Here is a 20,484-nt window from a genome sequence, read left to right on the forward strand (position 1 = left end):
TAATTTTTAAGAGGTGTTTTCTCCCCAGCAGGAAGACAAATGTCCTTATCCCCATAGAATATAGGAATGAGGATAACTTTTCTGGAGAGAATCTCAATGCCGGGTACCAAGGCAGCATTGACATACCATAGACAACTGATAGGTGGTGATGTGCCACTGATGTTCCTTGGTAACCCTATGGGCAGAGCCCTAGATTTCATTCAGTCAGAGAAAGCTCTGGAGAGTTTAAGATTTATAGCATCCTCCTTCCCTTTCTCAGGAGGGAGAAAATGGAATAAAAAGAGGATCTCAATGAGCCAAGTAGGGGGATCTAATTGGGTTGATTGGGTTGATCATTATTTTTTACCACTTGCTGACTTTTCCCTGAGTGCTGGCTAAACTGGAGAAAATACTTGTTTTGGACTGTGACATTCAAATATTCCTTTTTAGTCTAATCTCAGTTATCATATCCTTATTGGTGTCGTCTTTCTGATGTATTCACTGGCAAGTTTGAAGAATGTGAATGAAAAAAAAAAAAAAAAAAAAAAAGAATGTGAATGTATCATAAAGAGCATGCCAAGGGGCGGCGTTCTTACAGCAATTCTTACAGCATCTGTATACTCTTCTATTCCAGAGTTTTACAACTGAGCTGTGATATATTTCCCCTAAACAACCAAACTAGAGGAAACAAATGAAAAGGCACTTGCCCAGAGTTAGCAAGAATAATTCACATTTCTGTGGGTCTCCATCCTGGTTCCTTAAATATCACCCACTGGCTTCCGGGAGTCCCAGGAAAGTGCCTTACTTTGTGCACACAGTTACGTTCTTTTACTCTTCCGCGACTCTCACATTCTCCCATTTGCCAGAAGTCTCCAAAACCCAGCGGCCTCCTGGTGGGGGCAGGAGATGCTGATAAGCCCTGCCAGTGGTGGATATCACCATCCCTGGCATTTGTCCCCCTTCCTCCCGTGGTTGCCACAAAGTGGGGGCAGTCTCCATGCAGCAGAATTCTCAATATGTTCTCTGAAACCTTTAATTCACCAAAGCCAATATTCCACATAGTCATAGTGTGTGCCCTCAGTATTGCATTACCTTCAAGGTCCCTCAGAGAAGATTCCACAGAGCATGAGCTCCTTGAGATATGGTAAGCAGTGTCTCATAGACAAAGAATTTCATAGACAAGTGATTTGGGGACTGCTGAGGCACACAGAAGTAAACCGATGTCTCCACTGCATGCCTTCATCTAAAAGTCCTTAATAAGCTGGTGTACATTGTGACTCTCAAGAAAATAAACGATTTCCCACATTTTTCCATAGTGGAAAAAGAAAGTTGAGTAAGTTTATGATTTATGTTTAGGATTGCCCCATGCAAAACAGAAAAAAAGATTTGTCTGGCTGGAGGTGGGGCCTGTTTTGGTCCTCTGTGCAGAGGGAGAGGGGAGAGAAGGGAGCAAAGTTGGACAAGACAAAATGAGAAGTAGAAGTCACAGGAGGGAGCAAACCACAGAAGGCAGCCGCTGGGTCAGCGCAGCTGGTCAGACCCAGAAGAGGTCTGGCAGTGGAGAGGGGACCTGGGAACAGGCAGAGAAGTCAATGGCACTGTGCTCTAGGAAAGACGGTCATCTGCTTCTCAAGCCTCAAGGCATTTCAGAGGACAGGCAGCAAACAGTTGCAGGTGGACTGTGCCAAGCTGTGGTAATCCCCCCAGCCACCAGCACCCCATCCCCATGTCCCCAGCCAAGCGTGCCTGAGAGCTGAGGATGAGCGCTGGTGTTTGCTCTATCTTCATCCTTCTAAAAAAGATGATTGGAGCATAAACATCTAGTACACTTTCGTCTGGAAAAGTCTCTTATCAAGAACAGCTCTTACCCCCGATTCCAGAAACTCAAAATTCTTACCATCTCTTTCTCTACTCTTTGTGGAAACTTGCCATTAATTTGCAAGGTCCCCAGCGAGTTCCTGGTTCTCTGGGATGCTCGTTCACAAAGTTTCCTTAAATGCATTCCTCGGTCTGCAGAAGTTGCAATGGTTTCTGTAACTAATTTAGACTTTAATTTAGAAAATAAATAAGTGGAACTCATACTTTTTTCTTTCTAGCTCACTGTTCCTTCAGGTACTGTTTTACTTGCTTGGGATATGGAAGCAAATGATAAACTGACGGGGACATTTTTTTTTTTTTTTTTTTCTGAGAAGAGCATAGTGTTGTTCTAGGTGAGAACCATGCCAACTTCCAGAATACTCTTTAGAAACATGAACCAAATTTTAGTTCAGACCAACAAAGATTATAACCCTGGAAAGGAAACTATTAAGAGTCTTCGTGATAAAACTGTTAGCAAGTAGACAGAGGAGGCTATGTTTCTTTTTGCCAATACTACCCTCTAGTGGAAAATGGGCAACAGAAAAGATCCTGTACGGAGAGTGCAACTGCTCCTTCCTTTGCTGCATAACAGAGCATTGGCACAGCAGATTACTGTCAACTTTTCTTCAGCCATCCCTAGAGCGTAAATATAACGAGCTATTGATTATGGCTGTTGGCATCACATTTCAATAAATTTTCTCATCTGAAATCATGCATTGTGCAAGAACGTCTGAGCTAGGATAAAAGAAAGATTGCAACTCCAAAATATGTACAATGTACTATAGAGAGAAGGCTCCCACATAGCGCATTGGTTTATTCTTGGTCCTGCCAGTAGCAAGCGAAGGAAAGGGGGAGAAGAAACAGTCCTGGGAGCCCTCTGTTACTACTTGGGTTTGTGTCTAATCATCTGTGAGGCCTGATTATAGAAGATAACCACTATGCATGCAGTTAGAATGTGATTCTGGTGAATACTTTGGTAGGGGTAAAGGGGGGGGCACTGTACTGAGTACTGTTAGCAACTATATGACAACTAGAAGATCACATGCCTTTTTTTTTTTCTCTGAAGAATCAAAGTACCAAAAGTATCTTATACCAATCTTTTGAGATGAGAAAGAAAAAGCAGAAGAAAGAGGAGGAGGAGGAGAAAATTTATCAGGACATATTGAGTTTGTGTGACCTTGGGAACTTGTGTACAGAAAAATTTCAGTGTTGGGTCCCTTCTTTTCTGACCTTCAGAAGTTACAACTTTGGGTGCAAAAGGATTTCCACCCCTTTAGTTACAAGATTCACTCATTAAATTAATTGGCACTCTTGAAAAGAGCAGGAGAAAAGTGTGCGTGCAAATGTTTTATATATGTACCCCCTGCCTGAAACCTCAAGATCAATACCATCCACCACCCTCATTATCGAGAATGGTGCTTTCAATGTCTTGTACTTATTCAGATTCTAAAGGTTGTAATTTATAAAAGAAGCTTTTTCATTTTTTGTTCACGGAAGGTTATGAAGACTGTATGTCAAAACTCAGGAAATGTTACTTTTTACTTTTTAGTTTTGCTTACACTTAAAGATCTCTTATTTTTCATTAAAGTTTGCAGATTTTCTCATATTTACCACTCAGAAGTCAACTCTATTGTGAATATAAAAGCAAATGCTGTTTGATTGAACAGATAATTATCCTGACCTCTTTGCAAAAAGAGGTGTTTATATTCAGTTAATTAGTGGGTTCCCAATTTACATTGTACAGGGAAATTGTTGTATCAGAGCAGATATTAAAAACTGTGTAGAATAATTTTCTTCTTTTGTTTTTAATAACAAGTGAGGAAAAAGATGACCTGGGGAGTAAGATAATTAACACATTCAGCTTTAAGCTCAAATGTGTCTGACCCAAAGTACCCAAAACAATGCAGGGTGTAGTGATTATTTTAAAAACAAGAGAATTTAAGAAATATAGATCTGCCATGGTAAGAAGCATTATTTTGAGGAAAAACTAAAACGCAGTTCTCTATAAAACATAAAATGGCTGGGGAAAAAAATGGTCTTGCTCTCAAAGGACCAGATTTATTAATTTGGCTCTGTCAAATAACTAGATTAATTTGGGCAGAGTCACGACTATCTGCTGAATCAGTGTCTTTGCCTGTCAAATGGCAAGTAAGTGACATGAAGGGAAGACCATCATTTTCTTGAGTGACCTCAGTAGACCCAGTGCCTCACACTGAGTCATAGAAATGGGAAGAACTTGATAATTATTTGTTTAAAGATTGATACTGGGGCGCCTGGGTGGCTCAGTGGGTTAATCCTCTGCTTTCAGCTCAGGTCATGATCTCAGGGTCCTGGGATCGAGCCCCACATCGGGCTCTCTGCCTGGCAGGGAGTCTGCTTCCCCCTCTCTCTCTGTCTGCCTCTCTGCCTACTTGTGGTCTCTCTCTGTCAAAAAAATAAATAAAATCTTAAAAAAAAAAAGAGTGATACTACATAAATAACAATGCACTTATATCACTGAGTGGTAAAAATAAAATAGATGCCTGTAAATTAACTTGAAAACCTCCTACAATAAATCACCATTGTTTTCTGTCTATCGGAACATCTAATTCTATGTGTCATTTTTGTAGTGTGCTATAGAGAAAACATGCTTGAACCATTTTATTTTGTAAAAATGTAAGATGGCATCAAAGGCTGTTTCATAGTTTGCATTTGAAATGCGCTAATCATCCCATTATGCTAAGTACATCCAGAATTTTCAGTGGCAACAGAAACATTAGTGGGCTTTTTTTTCTTTGAAAAGTAACAGCAACACAACAAAGAAGGCACCATCCTTGACACCTGTGTCATAGAATGGCCCTTTTTAGAGAAGTTCCCCATCCCTGTTTCCAGAGTTCAGAACCACCTCATACCACTGGAACTACTGTCTGGGAAGATTGTGAGTGTCTTTCCCTTGTCCAGAAGGCATAATTTCAGACCGTTTGATGGAGTGGCACGCTATTTCACGCGTGAATATTGGATAGTTCTGCCAGCTTCCTTCCGGCCGCGGCTCTGCAGGGAGAATCACGGGATTGAGAGGGTGGAAGGTTGATGGTGGCAAATAGGTTGTGGGATAGGAAGAGAGTGGGCCAGACTCATAACTGTGCCCCCACCCCGCTGTTCCCAGCAGCTCTAAACTCTCCATTTTGTTTTCCAGGATATGAATGATTACCCGCCTGTATTTAGTAAACGGATCTACAAGGGGATGGTGGCTCCGGACGCTGTCAAGGGCACACCCATCACGACCGTTTATGCCGAAGACGCAGACCCCCCTGTAAGTAAGGGACAGGGATGGGTATTCAGGAGCTTAGCAGAGAGGATCTTGCGCGCTCACACAGGACACACTTTCTGGGCGGCACGTTCGGACGGTCTGAGTCCACTCTGTCCTCCCCAGTCATTTCATGTGTACTCGCCTGTAGCACCCATGGGGACACATGCACTTCACACAATTATTATTGAACACAGTTAAGCAGATGCCTTCTATGTTGCTGGAATTCAGAATTTGCTATTCACCAATGTATCCCACATGAATAATAAATAGAGTTAGAAAAGTTCTCTGTGTTCAGAGTCAGTATCATTTGGGCTCTTTATTTAGGACAGTATAAGATTAGTTTAACTGGTTTAGGTTTCATCTTTAAGAGTTTTCCATTTTAGTCACATATTACTATCAATGGATGACATAATAGTTACATCGAATGTGTTAATTTTGGTAATTTTGGTAAATATTAATATGTTTTTTAGAACATATTTAATGCAGTCTTTATTATCCAGAATTTTACCTCTTTTGAGATATTCCAGATTGCCTTCCAAAATAGAGGGTTTTCATTACAGCAGAAGTGAGGTAAATTTTCCTTAGTGTTATTATGTTGATGAGTGAAAAGTAGCATGCTGAAAAAATAGTACCTATATAAAATGCTTTGTGTAAATAATGTGAGCACTTTATAAATATTAATTAATCTCTTAATAGCAAAATAATGAAGATCAGATGTTTTACTTTTGAGTGAGCTTCCACCATTAGTCAGGGGCTGATATACTCTACAAAAATAAAAGAAATATTAAATAAGACATTTTAAAAAAAACAAGAAAATAGAGAAAGACCCGAATTTTATAAGTGATCTAGGAGTTCTGTTTCATATTGCTAATATAAATAATATTTTTGTAATGCCGTTTATTTAATAAAAGGTGAATGACTGTCAGAACATTTTTAACCTTCAACTGTGACAGGTCATATGCAGTCTTTTGTGACGATAAGGTCTTGAAAAATAATAATGTTAACATGAAAGCAGTAACCTTTCCGTCAGAAGCTCCTTTTCTCAAGTGTGTTAAAATGTCTTTGAAACTGTTTTATTGCATTCTGGGAAATATGATAGGCAAAATTTTGTAGATTTGGACACACTAGTCAATATGGTGAATATGAAATTGGTGCTATATCTGCTTTTAATATAAACTGTCAGAAAAAAAAATATATATATATATAAACTGCCGGAGGTAGAAACTACTTTGAAATTAAGAGTACACTTTCAGTTCTCTCCAAGGCATGTGTTTTGAACATCAAGTCTATACTGATTATTGTGCTAACCAATTTTTGCTCTCCAGACCGGAGAATCTTCTAGGAAAAACAGAACTGCTCATAGGAATTAAAACACACTCTACTAAATGAGTATAAACAAGCCCAGCATCTTAAAATACTCATATATCTTTCTCTTTTTTAAAGATTTATTTATTTAAGAGAGAGTGTGAGTGAGGTCAGGGAGAGAGAGAAGCAGACTTCCCCGCTGACTTGGGATCCCAACACAAGGCTCCATCCAATCCCAGGACTCAAACCCTGAGATCATGACATGGGCCTTAATCAGGAGTCAGATGTGTAACAAACTGATCCATGCAGGCACCCCCCAAAATTTGTATTTCTAAGACATTTATATTAGCACAGAGTGGAAGGTAGTGTTAAGATTAATGGCATTAATGATAAGAGACTAAATGTAGGTATGCGGATCCCCTACGTGCCACATACCTCAGGTGTGGGTACAGATGCCCAAATCCTCACTTTCCTTTAGGCACCTGCCACCTTGGTACCTGGCTGGACCTTCAGATCACCCCACCAATGTGAGAGAAGTTGTCTCAGTCTGTTGTCTGTTCCATAAAGAAATGCTATTATTTATGTAAAATATCTAGAAAGAGGCCCTCAACTTGTGGTGAGATAAATGATTAGAATAGTTTAATAGAGAAATTATATTTTGTTACTCATTTTTTAATTACCTTAAATGGGTTTGAAGATCAAGATCTTACTCCCTTCACGGGTAGATAGCACATTTTGGGGTAGTCCAGGCTTTGAGTCTCATTTATTATCTTTGGATCTTTCCTTTTTTACAGCCTGACGTGTATGGAAATTTATGGAAATTTACCAGTTTCAAATTCCATATTTCTGTTAAGAAGTTCTTAGGTTTTTATCCCCAGTAGTAGTTTCTCACATTTAACATCTATTGCTGGCTTTTCAGTAGGTGAAAGATAGATGATAGTCATTCAGTGGAAATACCGAGCATATTTATTTCAGTTAGGGAGTGTGTATTTTGTCAGACTCAGTTTTTTAAGTTTTTTATTCTAATTTCAGTGTGGTTAACATACAGTGTAAGAATAGTTTCAGGTGTACAATATAGTGATTCAACACTTCTGTACATTACTCCTTGCTTATCGTGACAAGTGAGCCCCTGAGTCCCCCTCACCTATTTCCCCTCCACCTCCCTTCTGGTAACCATCAGTGTTCTTTGTAGCTAAGAGTCTGTTTCTTGGTCTCTCTCTCTCTCTTTCCTTTGTTTGTTTCTTTTGTTTCTTAAGTCCCACGTATGAGTGAAACCATATGGAATTTCTCTGACTGACTTATTTTGCTTAGCATTATACTCTCTAGCTCCATCCATGTTGATGCAGATGGTGAGATCTCATTCTTTTTTATGGCTCAGTAATACTCCATTGTGTACATATACCACATGTTCTTTATCCACTCATCTGTTGATGGATTTTGGAACACTTCTATAATTTGGGTATTGTAAATAATGTGGCTATAAACATAGGGGTGCATGTATCCTTCTGGATTAATGTTTTTGTATTTTTTGAGTAAATACCCAGTAGTGTAAATCCTGGATTATAGGGTAGTTTTATTTTCAACTTTTTGAGGAACCTCCATACTGTTTCCCATAGTGGCCGCACCAGCTTGCACTCCCACCAATAGTGCACGAGGGTTCCCCTTTCTCTGCATCCCTGCCAACACCTGGTATTTCTTGTGTTAATGATTTAATTCTTTCTGACATGTTCTCAGGCTTAGTGCTGATACTTGACACACCAGCAATCTTCTGCATAACCAGTGTTCAACACTGAGTTTTCTAGTGATTGCTGGCAAGCTGGATCCCTTAAATTAACCTAGTTGCAACTGGGCTACACCTACACCAATCAGAAATAAAAGCTCGATTCCGTGAAAATATTCAGAACATAAATTTCACATTACACAACTTTTAAAAGTATTATGATTGATTTTTACTTGTATAATTTTATGTCAGTGCCATAAATCCAGAATATGTATTTTTTTGAATGAAGTTACTGAGTATTTTCTACTTTGTTGCTATTATAAACATTCCGTAATTAGAAGATACCGTTCAGGGCTCCCATGTGTAAGTATCTTTGGAAACACTTTGTGTATTTAATGGTCTCTTTTCCAAACTAGAAAGGAAGGTCCTCAAGGACAAGAATCAAAGCTTAACTCCAGTTTGCATGTCCACATCCAATGCTATGCTTGAGACTTTGCAGTCTCTTAGGAAACATTCATTAGATAATTGAATAAATGAATAAATTAACAGGGATTTCTATACTCTCCAGAACTGACAAAGTACACCAGATATTCAGAAATTAAGTGATTTGTGACAATGGGAACACTTGGGTGTCTCTAGTTTGGCCATCGAGGGCTGTGCAAAGAGAGCGGGTGGTGCATGTACAAGACAGAGCAGACTGACATGTGCGCAAGGTGGAGCAAGTCTTCTTCACCCTCCTAGCCTGGCCATGGCCACAACTCAGCAGTAATAATGTTCACCTCAAGAGACTGGCCACCTCCTTTTCAAGACATTGTGTTTCCTCTAAATGAAGGGAGAACCACCTACTTTTAACCCAGAAAGTAGCAAAACAAAATCCTTTGAAGTATCAGATGGATAACCTGGATAAAGTCTTTTTTTTTTTTTAAGATTTTATTTATTTATTTGACAGAGAGAGAGAGATCACAAGTAGGCAGAGAGGCAGGCAGAGAGGGGGAAACAGGCTCCCCGCTGAGCAGAGAGCCCAACATGGGGCTGGATCCCAGGACCCTGAGACTATGACCCAAGCCGAAGGCAGAGACTTAACCCACTGAGCCACCCAGGTGCCCCCTGGATAAAGTCTTAAAGCCAAAGAGAGCACCGTTGCTGAATATAAATGAAGAATTTTAAAATGCATGTTGTACAGAACTGAAGTGCTCTAGACAGGGGGTGTGGGGGGGACAACCTCCCAGGGACTTGTTTTTTTCCCACTGAATTAAAACTGTTAGGACTTTATTTTCTGCCTTGCTTTTGTGACAGCGTTGGCATTAAGGAGTTCACAGAGATGTGAATAGGTAATGACTGATCATTTCGGATATTAAAAATCGCTAACCTTTTCTTTCTGCTCACCAGAGACCTCTCAATCCAACTTTCACAAAACAAAACTGCAAGTGTAACTTCCATTTGCATATTTTATTTTTCCAGAAGCTGCAGGCCAAACCCCGAGATACAAGAGTTCTGTTTGTGGGCAGGGCAAGCGCCTGACAGAACGGGACCCCTTGTGAGAATGTAGATGCAGAAAAGTTGGCATAAATAAATGAAGTTTACATTTTGCTCATTTCCAGTAAAGTATGAGGAATCCATGGGGGATCCCTTTCCTCATGGTTATATAATTCTTTCCACTTAATGCATTTTAGGACGTTATAGGATTCCCATTTAAAGTCAAGTAGTAGTTGGAACATGTTCAATATTAGCAATTGTCACACTCTTGTTTGCATATATTCGTGTATTATTGACATGGAAAACTTCTTTTTTTTTTTTGATTTTGATATTCACTTATGAAATACATATGCTCCCTGAAAGAGATCTTGCAAGTTCTCAATAGTAATTGGCTTTAAAAATCAGTTAAGTATTTTCATTATATTTTTTTTCAGAAATAATTTTTATAAAAGGCCAATAATTACAAGTGTGGGTTACTTTTGCCTCTGCTGAGATTTTGAGAGCTATACTAGCCACTCAGTTTAGACAAGCTGCCTGAAGAATTACATCTAAAGTGTTTTCACAAGTGGCTTTAACATCCTTCTCAATCATTCAAGTTTCATTGGTCTCTAAGAGAGCAAAAAAAAAGGTGGTCAGGTTTTCTTTCCTATGACGCATACCCGATGTTTTATGAAATTGACGTGACGTCACCAAATAATGCCAAGTCAATACAGCGATCTTGTCAAAATCATTAACCAATTCTTGTATATATGTTCAAAGATATTCAATGTGTATGTAAGACTTTGCATGCATCTTCCCATTTTTTTTCATTAATGGGAGCGCAGTACACACTGTTACAGTTAGTGACTCTGTTGCAGTCTAAGAGCAGAGATAGAGCCGAAGAAGAAAAGCAATCATTGTCTGTATCCATGATTTCCCACCTGCTTGCTTTGTGGGCAAGAGTTCAAAGTAGTTAGGGCCACGAGTTTGAGATTGTATTTTTGTCTCCAGATAATATGGGTGTTCTGTATTCTTTTCCATTGATGCCTTTACAGATTTGACTTTCATCACCCACCACATACTGGCTTGTGGAGTTATTCTGTACGGATTTAGATTATTGCTAGCAAGGTAGCAAAAATTCTGCTGTCAGAGCTCGGAGGCTACTAACCACATTCACTGACCCTGGAGTATATGGGGGGGGAAGTGCACACAGCTTAGTGTTTTGTTTTTTTCCTTCACATCAAAGCTGTCAGGGAATAGTTATCAAAAACTGTTTTTGCGATGCATGTCAGCTTGTGAAAATTGAGTTGATGTAGCCCCAACCTGCATCCCTCTGGTCTCGAATACTTAATTAGAAAGAAAGCACACAGTGAGACAGTTGGGACTTGATCTTTAAAATGACAATGAGCTATAATTAGATTTGAGAGTATAAATGAGTAGAAAAGGGAAGGTTTTATGAGAAAGTTTACACATGATTAATGTCTAGAAAAGGCTTATCTAATATTTTAGGAATCTGTGTCATTTTCCTTTTGTGGCTTATTGATTCCTTTCAAGAACAATTACATTGTTAGCATTACTTGAGATCAATATTAGATTTAAGTGTTTCAGAAGTAAATATTGCTCTTCTAATTAAAAACCTGCCATCTTACTTGGACTTAAAGGGCGTTTTTCTTGTGTTATGAATGGTAAGTAACATCTGGGAAGTTTAGACTTATTTGTTTTGTTTTGTTTTGTTTTTAGCCTTTACAAAAGTGTCACCCAGTGATACATCAGTGACTTACACCATTTTTTTTTTTTAAGAGAATATGCCTCATGGGGTTAGGATTCCCATACACATTAACACAAGTTTTCCAAAGTAACTGAGTGAAATATAGCAGACCTTTTCTGGAGCTCACCTAGCAACCTCCCTTAGGCTTAAATTATGTGCTTTATTGTGTAGTTCTTCCAGGGAAAATGGAAAGAGACCCTCTGAAAGAGTTTCTTAGCTTCTCATGATCTGGACTTGGCCTCAACAACCCTCAAAGCCACGCCACTGGTAACTCTTGGTCTTAGAATCTCCACTCCACACTTCTTCCCTATCCTTAAACACTGGCCATATGAAGACAGTAGACCTACAATCTAATATGTGCCTGGCACAACACAGATACCTCATAAAACTTACTGAATGAATAAACCAATCAGAAAACATTTATTGTGGACCTAACAATTAAGAATATGGCAAGACAGACACAGAGATCAAGCCATGGGAGTGCGTATTAAAAATGCCAAGAAATGCACCAGTCTGTAGAGAATAGGGGAATATGTGTGTCCCGGTGATGTCTAAATCTACTCCAGATAGGAATTCAACTCTGAAAATCATATAGGGGATTCATTTAAGTGAGGGTAAAAGAAATAGCCAAAGGAAATGTATTCAAAAATTGCAGAGTCAAAAATATCCGTCTTATGACCATGAATTTATGTGACATGATTGGAATATGTTTGATTAAATATATGTTAGCTACTTAAAAGAATAGCCCACAGGGCACCTGGGTTGCTCAGTTGTTAAGCGTCTGCCTTCAGCTCGAGTCATGATCTCAGGATCTTGGGATCCAGTTCCCCATCAGGCTCCCTGCTCAGTGGGGAGCCTGCTTATCGCTCTCCCTCTGCTTGCTGCTCCCCCTGCTTGTGTTTGTGCTCTCTCCCTCTCTCTCTCTGTCAAATAAATAAATAAAATAGTTTTTAAAAGTAGCCCCAGAACATCAGGACTGTCTTAGATACCCATTTGTAGACTGGAACTATGGCAAATATGGTTTTGTGAAACCCATTTTATCATATAGAAAAATGGAAGCTTACTCAAGACTTAACAAAAAGCAGTGACAAAAGTCAGACCTATGGGTGCCTTGGTGGCTCAGTCATTAGTTTTCTGCCTTCAGCTCAGGTTATGATCCCAGGGTCCTGGGATCCAGCCCCACATCAGGCTCCCTGCTCAGTGGGAGTCTGCCCCTCTACTGCTTGTTCTCTCTCTCTCTCTCTCTCTGTCTCCCTCTCTCTCTCAAATAAATAAAATCTTAAAAAAAAATCAGAGCTACACAGTGGAACAGTGATTTGTCTCTGAGATGCAGTATTTATTGGATGAAATAATAAATGAAAGCCAAGAGATTACTTAACAGATTTGCTACATTTAATCATTAAAAAAAAATACCAGGGTGGACAAAGGAAACAGAGAAAGCAGGAATAATAAAGTCATTGAAATGGAAGAATTAATAGTGATTGGGCAGGAAGCTGAAGATACAGATGAAATAAAAGCAAAATCAAAAGTGAATCACAGCCTTCTGTCTCGACTGATGAAGACACTGATGATATTAGTTGGTGGAAATAAGGTAGATGGAGAACAAAGCTCTTCTAAGAGGAAAATATTGAGATCAAAGAAGGACATAGTCCATTTTAAATGATTTCAGACCACATGTGTGCCACCAGCTACAGAAGGCTATGTCGTCCTCCCAGATCTGGGCAGGATTCTAGTGTTGGGTCTGGTGGAAACTTCTCTCTTTCCCAGGATTATAGGCTCACCCAACAAGGGAATGCCTAACACCTAGTGCTGAGAGGAGGCTGGAGGCAGATGGCAGGAAGGGCCATGAGTTCTTCTCATAGCTCAGCAACACCATGGGGAGGATGGAGCACAAGCTCGGTGGCCACAGCTGTTTCCATCTGATGTCAGGGGGACCTGGCTACATTGAGAGGGCCAGGGAGGGATCCAGTAGAAAATATGGGAGTGAGAACACAAGAAAATTGCAGAATAGGAGCCACCCGGATTGAAGTTGATGTGAGAGTAATGAATACATCCTCCAAGAAAGAATATGTAACCAGATAAGCGAAAACCTTGGAAATAAATCCTCAGGTTATGCCCTCTTGAAGATGGGCCAGGGGATGAGGAGGGAAACAGAAAGACTGAGGGGCAGGAGAGAAGTCTGCTAGGCATGTAGTTCAGAGCAAAGGAAGTGTTCAATGCAGAGAAGGAAATTAAAAGGTAAAGGATTTTTTTTTACAGACCAGGCAAGATGAATGACATCAAGCTGAGTGGATGACCTTAGTTCTGTTGATTAGACTTGTGAGGAAGCTCAGTGGTAAGCCGTCCTCTGCTGCTCTCCTGCAGCTGGCTTTCCCTTTTATTTGTCATGTGTCTGAGTTATTTTGGGCACGACTTTTATCTATAAGTCACTTTTTTTTTTGTTTTTGACCTTGTTTATTTTTATCACATCTGTTTCGAAGAATTGAATTCTACATGAAAATGTCTGGCATTTTAATTCCATTTCCCAGATGCATTTACAATAACTATTTATACTTATTTTTGTATTTAAGCATATGCATGATTTATGCCCATCTTTCCATATTCTGATGCATCCCTTTTTAAGATCTATACTTTGTTGCCTCTCATGGATTACTCCTGTATGTCTTAAACTTTGTAGGAAGGATACATATGTTGTGGGTTCCAAGTATGAAATTTTCTTTTGCTTATACATGTAACATATGAGTTGACAGGCTATTACTGTCTTGAGTTCAAACTTTTACTTTTTAAAACTGTATATATGTTTTCCCACTATTTTCTGTATTTTTACTTATTTATTAACTTATTTAGGGAGAAAGAGAGGAGGGATGGGCAGAGGGAGAGAGAATATCTCAAGCAGACTCCCTGCTGAATACAGAGCCCGACAGGGGGCTCCATATCAGGACCCTGAGATCATGACCTGAAACCAAACCAAGAGTCAGTCACTAAAACTACCAAGTCACCTTTCACCGGTATATTTTGAGAAATTCTTTTGTCTATATTAATTGTTGCTGGTATATGATGGTCCCTTTCCACCTGCAAACTTACAGAGTTCATCACCCCAGGATAGTTTTAAGTAATGTCAGGGCTACAGAAAGATTGGCTGGTCTCGCCTCCTCAAGCCCCTACTGGCCAGCCATGCATGGGTAATTCACCGTCACTCTGTCCCTGAGTTCTTCCATTTGTAAAATGAAGACAAAACAACATAATTGAACTATTTTCTTTTTTTATTTTTTATTAACATGTAATATATTATTAGGCCCAGGGGTACAGGTCTGTGAATCGCCAGGTTTACATACTTCACAACACACTTCATAGCACATACTTTGCCCAACCACCCTCTCCTTACTCCCCTACCCCTGGAAACCCTCAGTTTGTTTTGTGAGATTAAGAGTCTCTTATGGTATGTCTCCTTCCAGATCCCATCTTCTTGTTTCATCTTTTCCTTCCCTACTCCACAAACCATCACTTTGCCTCTCAACTCCCTCATATCAGGGAGACCATATGATAATTATCTTTCTCTGAATGACTTATTTCGCTAAGCATAATACCCTCTAGATCCATCGTCATCATTGCAAATGCCAAAACTTCATTTCTTTTTTTTTTTAAGATTTCATTTCTTTTGATGGATGCATAATATTCCATTGTGTGTGTTTGTGTGTGTGTATACATATATATGTATATATACACACACACATATATATATCACATCTTCTTTATCCATCCACCTGTTGATGGGCATCTAGGTTCTTTCCATAGTTTGGCTATTGTGGACATTGCTGCTATAAACCTGTGGGTGCACATGCCCCTTTGGATCACTACATTTGTTTCTTTAGGGTAAATGCCCAGTAGTGCGATTGCTAGGTCATAGGTTAGCTTTATTTGCAAGTTTTTGAGGAACCTTCATGCTATTTTTCAGAGTGGCTGTACCAGCTTGAATTTCCACCAACAGTGTAGGAGGGTTCCCCTTTCTTTGCATCCTCTCCAACATCTGTCATTTTCTGACTTGTTAATTTTAGCTATTCCAGCTGGGTGAGGTGGTATCTCATTGTGTTTTTGATTTGTATTTCCCTGATGCCGAGTGATGTGGAGCACTTTTTCATGTGTCTGTTGGCCATCTGGATGTCTTCTTTGCAGAAATGTCTGCTCATGTTCTCTGCCCATTTATTGAATGAATTCTTTGTTCTTTTTTTTTTTTTTTTTTGATACTTTGTTCTTTGAGTATTGAGTTTGATAAGTTCCTTATAGATTTTGGATACTAGACCTTTATCTGATATGCCATTTGCAAATATCTTCTCCCATTCTGTCAGTTATCTTTTGGTTTGTTGACTGTTTCCTTTGCTGTGCAAAAGCTTTTGATCTTGATGAAGTCCCAATAGTTCATTTTTGTCCTTGTTTCTCTTGCCTTTGGTGATGTTTCTGGGAAGAAGTTCCTGCAGCTAAGGTTTAAGAGATTGCTGCCTGTGTTCTCCTCAAGGATTTTGATGGATTCCTTTCTCACATTGAGGTCTTTCATCCATTTTGAGTTTGTTTTTTTTGTTTTTTTTTTTTTTGTTTTTTTTTTTTGTGAGTGGTGTAAGAAAATGGTCTAGTTTAATTTTTCTGCATGTGGCTGTCCAATTTTCCCAACACCATTTGTTGAAGAGATTTTCTTTTTTCCACTGGACATTCTTTTCTGCTTTGTTGAAGATTAATTGATTGTATAATTATATTTTTACTTCTGGGCTTTCTATTCTGTTCCATTGATCTATGTGTCTTTTTTTGTGTCAGTACCATACTGTCTTCATGATGACAGCTTTGTAATAGAGCTTTAAGTCTGGAATTGTGATGCCACCAACTTTGGCTTTCTTTTTCAACATTCCTCTGGATATTCTGGGTCTTTTCTGGTTCCATATAAATTTTAGGATTATTTGTTCCAATTCTTTGAAAAAAAATGGTGGCATTTTGATAGGGATTGCATTAAACATGTAGATTGCTTTAGGTAGCATAGACATTTTCACAATATTTGTTATTCCAATCCATGAGCATGGAACACTTTTCCATTTATTTGTGTCTTCTTCAATTTCTTTCATAAGTAATTTATAGTTTCCTGAGTACAGATTTTTTGCCTTGTTGGTTAGGTTTATTCCCAGGTATTTTATGGTTTTAGGCACAATTGTAAATGAGATGAACTCCTTAATTTCCCCTTCTTCAGTCTTGTTGTGGGTGTATAGAAATGCAGCTGATTTCTGTGCATTGATATTATATCCTGACATTTTATTGAATTCCTGAACAAGTTCTAGCAGTTTTGGAGTGGAGTCTTTTGGGTTTTCCACATATCATATCTTCTGCAAAGAGTGAGAGTTTGACTTCTTCGTTGCTGATTTGGATGCCTTTAATTTCTTTTTGTTGTGTGCTGAGGCTAGAACTTCTAGTACTATGTTGAATAGCAGTGGTGATAGTGGACATCCCTGCCATGTTCCTGATCTTAGTGGAAAAGCTCTCAGTTTTTCTCCATTGAGAATGTTATTTGGGGTGGGTTCTTCATAGAAGCCTTCGGTGATATTGAGGATGTACCCTCTATCCCTAAACTTTGAAGATTTTTTTTTTTAAAGATTTTATTTATTTATTTGACAGAGAGAAATCACAAGTAGATGGAGAGGCAGGCAGAGAGAGAGAGAGGGAAGCAGGCTCTCCGCTGAGCAGAGAGCCCGATGCGGGACTCGATCCCAGGACTCTGAGATCATGACCTGAGCCGAAGGCAGCGGCTTAACCCACTGAGCCACCCAGGCGCCCAACTTTGAAGATTTTTGATCGAGAAAGGATGCTATGCTTTGTCAAATGCTTTTTCAGCATCTATTGAGAGTATCATATGGTTCTTGTTCTTTCTTTTATTAATGTATTGTATCACATTGATTGATTTGCAGATGTTGTGCAAAACTTGCAGCCCTGGAATAAATCCCACTTGGTTGTGGTGACTAATCCTTTTAATTTACTGTTGGATCCTATTGACTACTATTTTCACATCTGTGTTCATCAAGGATATTAGTCTGTAATTCTCTTTTTTGATGGGTTCTTTGTCTGGTTTTGGGATCAAGGTAATGCTGGCCTCAGAAAATGAGTTTGGAAGTTTTCTTTTCATTTCTATTTTTTTGACGAGTTTCAGGAGAATAGGAATTAATTCTTCTTTAAATGCTTGGAAGAATTCCCCTGGGAAGCTGTCTGGCCCTGTGGTCTTGTTTGTTGGGATATTTTTGATGACTGCTTGAATCTCCTTACTGCTTATGGTTCTGTTCAGGTTTTCTATTTCATCCTGCTTGACTTGTGATAGTTTATCCATTTCTTCCAGATTGTCAAATTTGCTGGCATATAATTGCTCATAATATATTTTTATAATTGTTTGTATTTCTTTGGTGTTGTGATCTCTCTTCTTTCATTCATGATTTTATTTTTGGGGGGTCCTCTCTCTTTTCTTTTTGATAAGTCTGGCCAGGGGTTTATCAATCTTACTAATTCTTTCAAAGAACCAGCTCCTAGTTTCATTGATTTGTTCTATTGCTTTTTTAGTTTCTGTTTCATTGATTTCTGCTCTGATCTTTATTATTTCTCTTCTTCTCCTGGGTTTAGACTTTACTTATTGTTCTTTCTCCAGCTCCTTTAGGTGTAGGGTTAGGTTGTGTATTTGAGATCTTTCTTGTTTCTTGAGAAAGACTTGTATCCCTATATATTTTCCTCTCAGGACTGCCTTTGCTGTGTCCCACAGATTTTGAACTATTGTGTTTTTTTTAATCATTTGTTTCCATGAATTTTTTCAATTCTTCTTTAATTTCCTGGTGAATATGCAGAGTTACCCACTTGATTTTGGGAATATTTTGGTCTCTTAGAAGAAGCTACCTTCCAAAATTTTAAAGAAAGAATATATAGTATTCTATATTTATTTATTTCTAATAATAAATAGATATTAATATATTAATAATAAATAGATATTTATTTCTAATAATAAATAAATATTAAGTATTTATTTCTTTATATATTTCTTTATTCTTTATAATATAAAGTATATATATATATATATATATATATATATACACACACACACACACACACACAAATAAGGATAAACATGATGAAGGGATGGAATATGACTGTAAAGATGAAAACTTAGAAAAATTTCTAAAAAAGGAGTTGATGAGATAAGTTGGTTGGGATAAGAAAGAAAAATAAAATGGAGAGAATTTGCTCAGGCTGGAGACTAGAACAAACCCTGTGCTAGATTTAGGGTATATTTTGATCTATTAGAAGAAGTTGTCTCCCATATTTTTTTTTAGAAGAAAAAACCCTATGTGTATACAAAAGATAAAGTTAGATACAATGAAAGATGAAATGTGACTCTAATAATAAATGTTCAAAAAGTTTTTTTAAAGAAAGATATTGTTAAGATAAACTAGTTAAAAGAAACATTAAAAGAGGAAAGAGTAAAAGTTAAAAAAATTAGAACAAGAAAAAAAGTAAAAAAAATTTAACTTTGCAAAATTTAACTTTTCATGGGGAGAAACCCATGAATTCTGTGCTTTGCTTTCCCCTCCTCTGGAATTCTGCTCTTCTCCTTGATCAGTGAGCTTGGTCTTCACTGGATTTCTGGCTGATCTTCTGGGGGAGGGACCTGTTGTAGAGATTCTTAAGTGTCTTTGCCTGAGGCGGAATTGCACTGCCTTTGCCAAGGGCCAGGCCAGGTAATCTGCTCCGGTTAGCTCTCTAGAGTTTTTGCTCCCTGAATGCTTTTCATAGAGCTCTGGAGGACCAGAATGAAAATGGCATCCTCCCAGTCTCTGGCCCCAAGGAGCCGAGAGCATGGGGTCCTATTCTTCAGTGCGCCCTTGGAGGCAAGTGCTCAACCACTCCCGTTTTCCTGGTCTCTGACCGCACTCTGAGCTCACCCGGCCTGTGACCAAACGTCTCTCTCTCTGGCACACAGCCCCATTTAGAGTCTCCAAACCCAGCAGATCCCTGCTGCTCTTCCAGGGGGTTTCTTCCTGGATTTGCCACTTGTGGGGGTCCCTGCTCAAAGAGCAGTGGTGTGACTGTGCCACGGATCACAGTTTAAGGTAACCCCAAGTTGAGAGTTTACTCCTTTGCTCTGTCTCTGTAGCCAGCTTCCCCGCTTTAATATCTGCAAGCTCTGCTGCACTCAGACACCCCAATTCTTCTGTGACCCTGGGGGACCTGAAACTACACTGTCCCTGTGAGGGCTCCACCCCCACTTAGGCTCTGGGGTGATGTCCATCAGTGGAGCAGGTTCTGAAGGTTCTGATTTTGTGCTCTGTTGCTCCACTGCTTGCCGGGAGCTGGCCCCTCCTCCCATGGTCTATCTTCCCTTGGCTTTGGATTCATTTCTTCACACATCCTACCTTTCAGAAAGTGGTTGATTTTCTGTTTCTAGAATTGCTGCTTTTCTTCTCTTCAATCTCCTGTTGGATTTGTAGGTGTTTGAAATGGTTTGATAACTATCTAGATGAACTCCTGCTACCTGATGTCATCTCAGCTTGCTGCTACTCTGCCATCTTGACTCCTCCCCCAACATAATTGAACATTATATGCCATGAACAGCAGCTGTCCATTGTCCCTGAGCAACCACAACATTATCACTATCTTCTATAAGGTTGACTACTTTAGATACCTCATATAAGTATAATCATGTAGTATCTGTGCTTCTGTGATTAGCTTAGGTCACATAGCATAATATCCTCAAGGTTCATCCATGTTGTCACAAATGGCAGGATTTTATGATTGTTTAAGACTGGGTAATATTCCATTGTATAGAGATAGAACATTTTTTTTTTTAATTCACTGACGAATCTTTAGGTTCTTTCCTCATCTTAGCCATTGTGAATGATGGGAGTACACACCACATATCACTTTCAGATCCTGATTTTCATTAAAAAAATAATCCTGGCTGTATACCTAGAAGTAGGATTCCTGGGCTATAGGTTAGCTCTATTTTTAATTTTTTGACAGACAGACCTCCATACTGTTTTCTAGACTGGTCACCCCAATTTGAATTCCTACCAATAGGAATTCCTAACATTTCAATTTTTC

At 38.9% G+C, this 20,484-nt stretch overlaps 1 protein-coding gene across 1 annotated transcript in view; it reads left to right on the forward strand.

Moving 5' to 3' along the window:
- Window positions 1–20,484, forward strand: part of PCDH15 (protocadherin related 15) — a 723,362-nt gene that overhangs the window by 500,937 nt on the left and 201,941 nt on the right. The window contains exon 21 of the mRNA XM_059172504.1: window positions 5,012–5,128. Coding sequence (XP_059028487.1) covers window positions 5,012–5,128 — 117 coding nt within the window. The remainder of the gene's footprint in view (window positions 1–5,011; window positions 5,129–20,484) is intronic.

The sequence above is a fragment of the Mustela lutreola genome, chromosome 4, assembly GCF_030435805.1.
Source record: "Mustela lutreola isolate mMusLut2 chromosome 4, mMusLut2.pri, whole genome shotgun sequence".
In the NCBI taxonomy this organism is placed as follows: Eukaryota; Metazoa; Chordata; class Mammalia; order Carnivora; family Mustelidae; genus Mustela; species Mustela lutreola.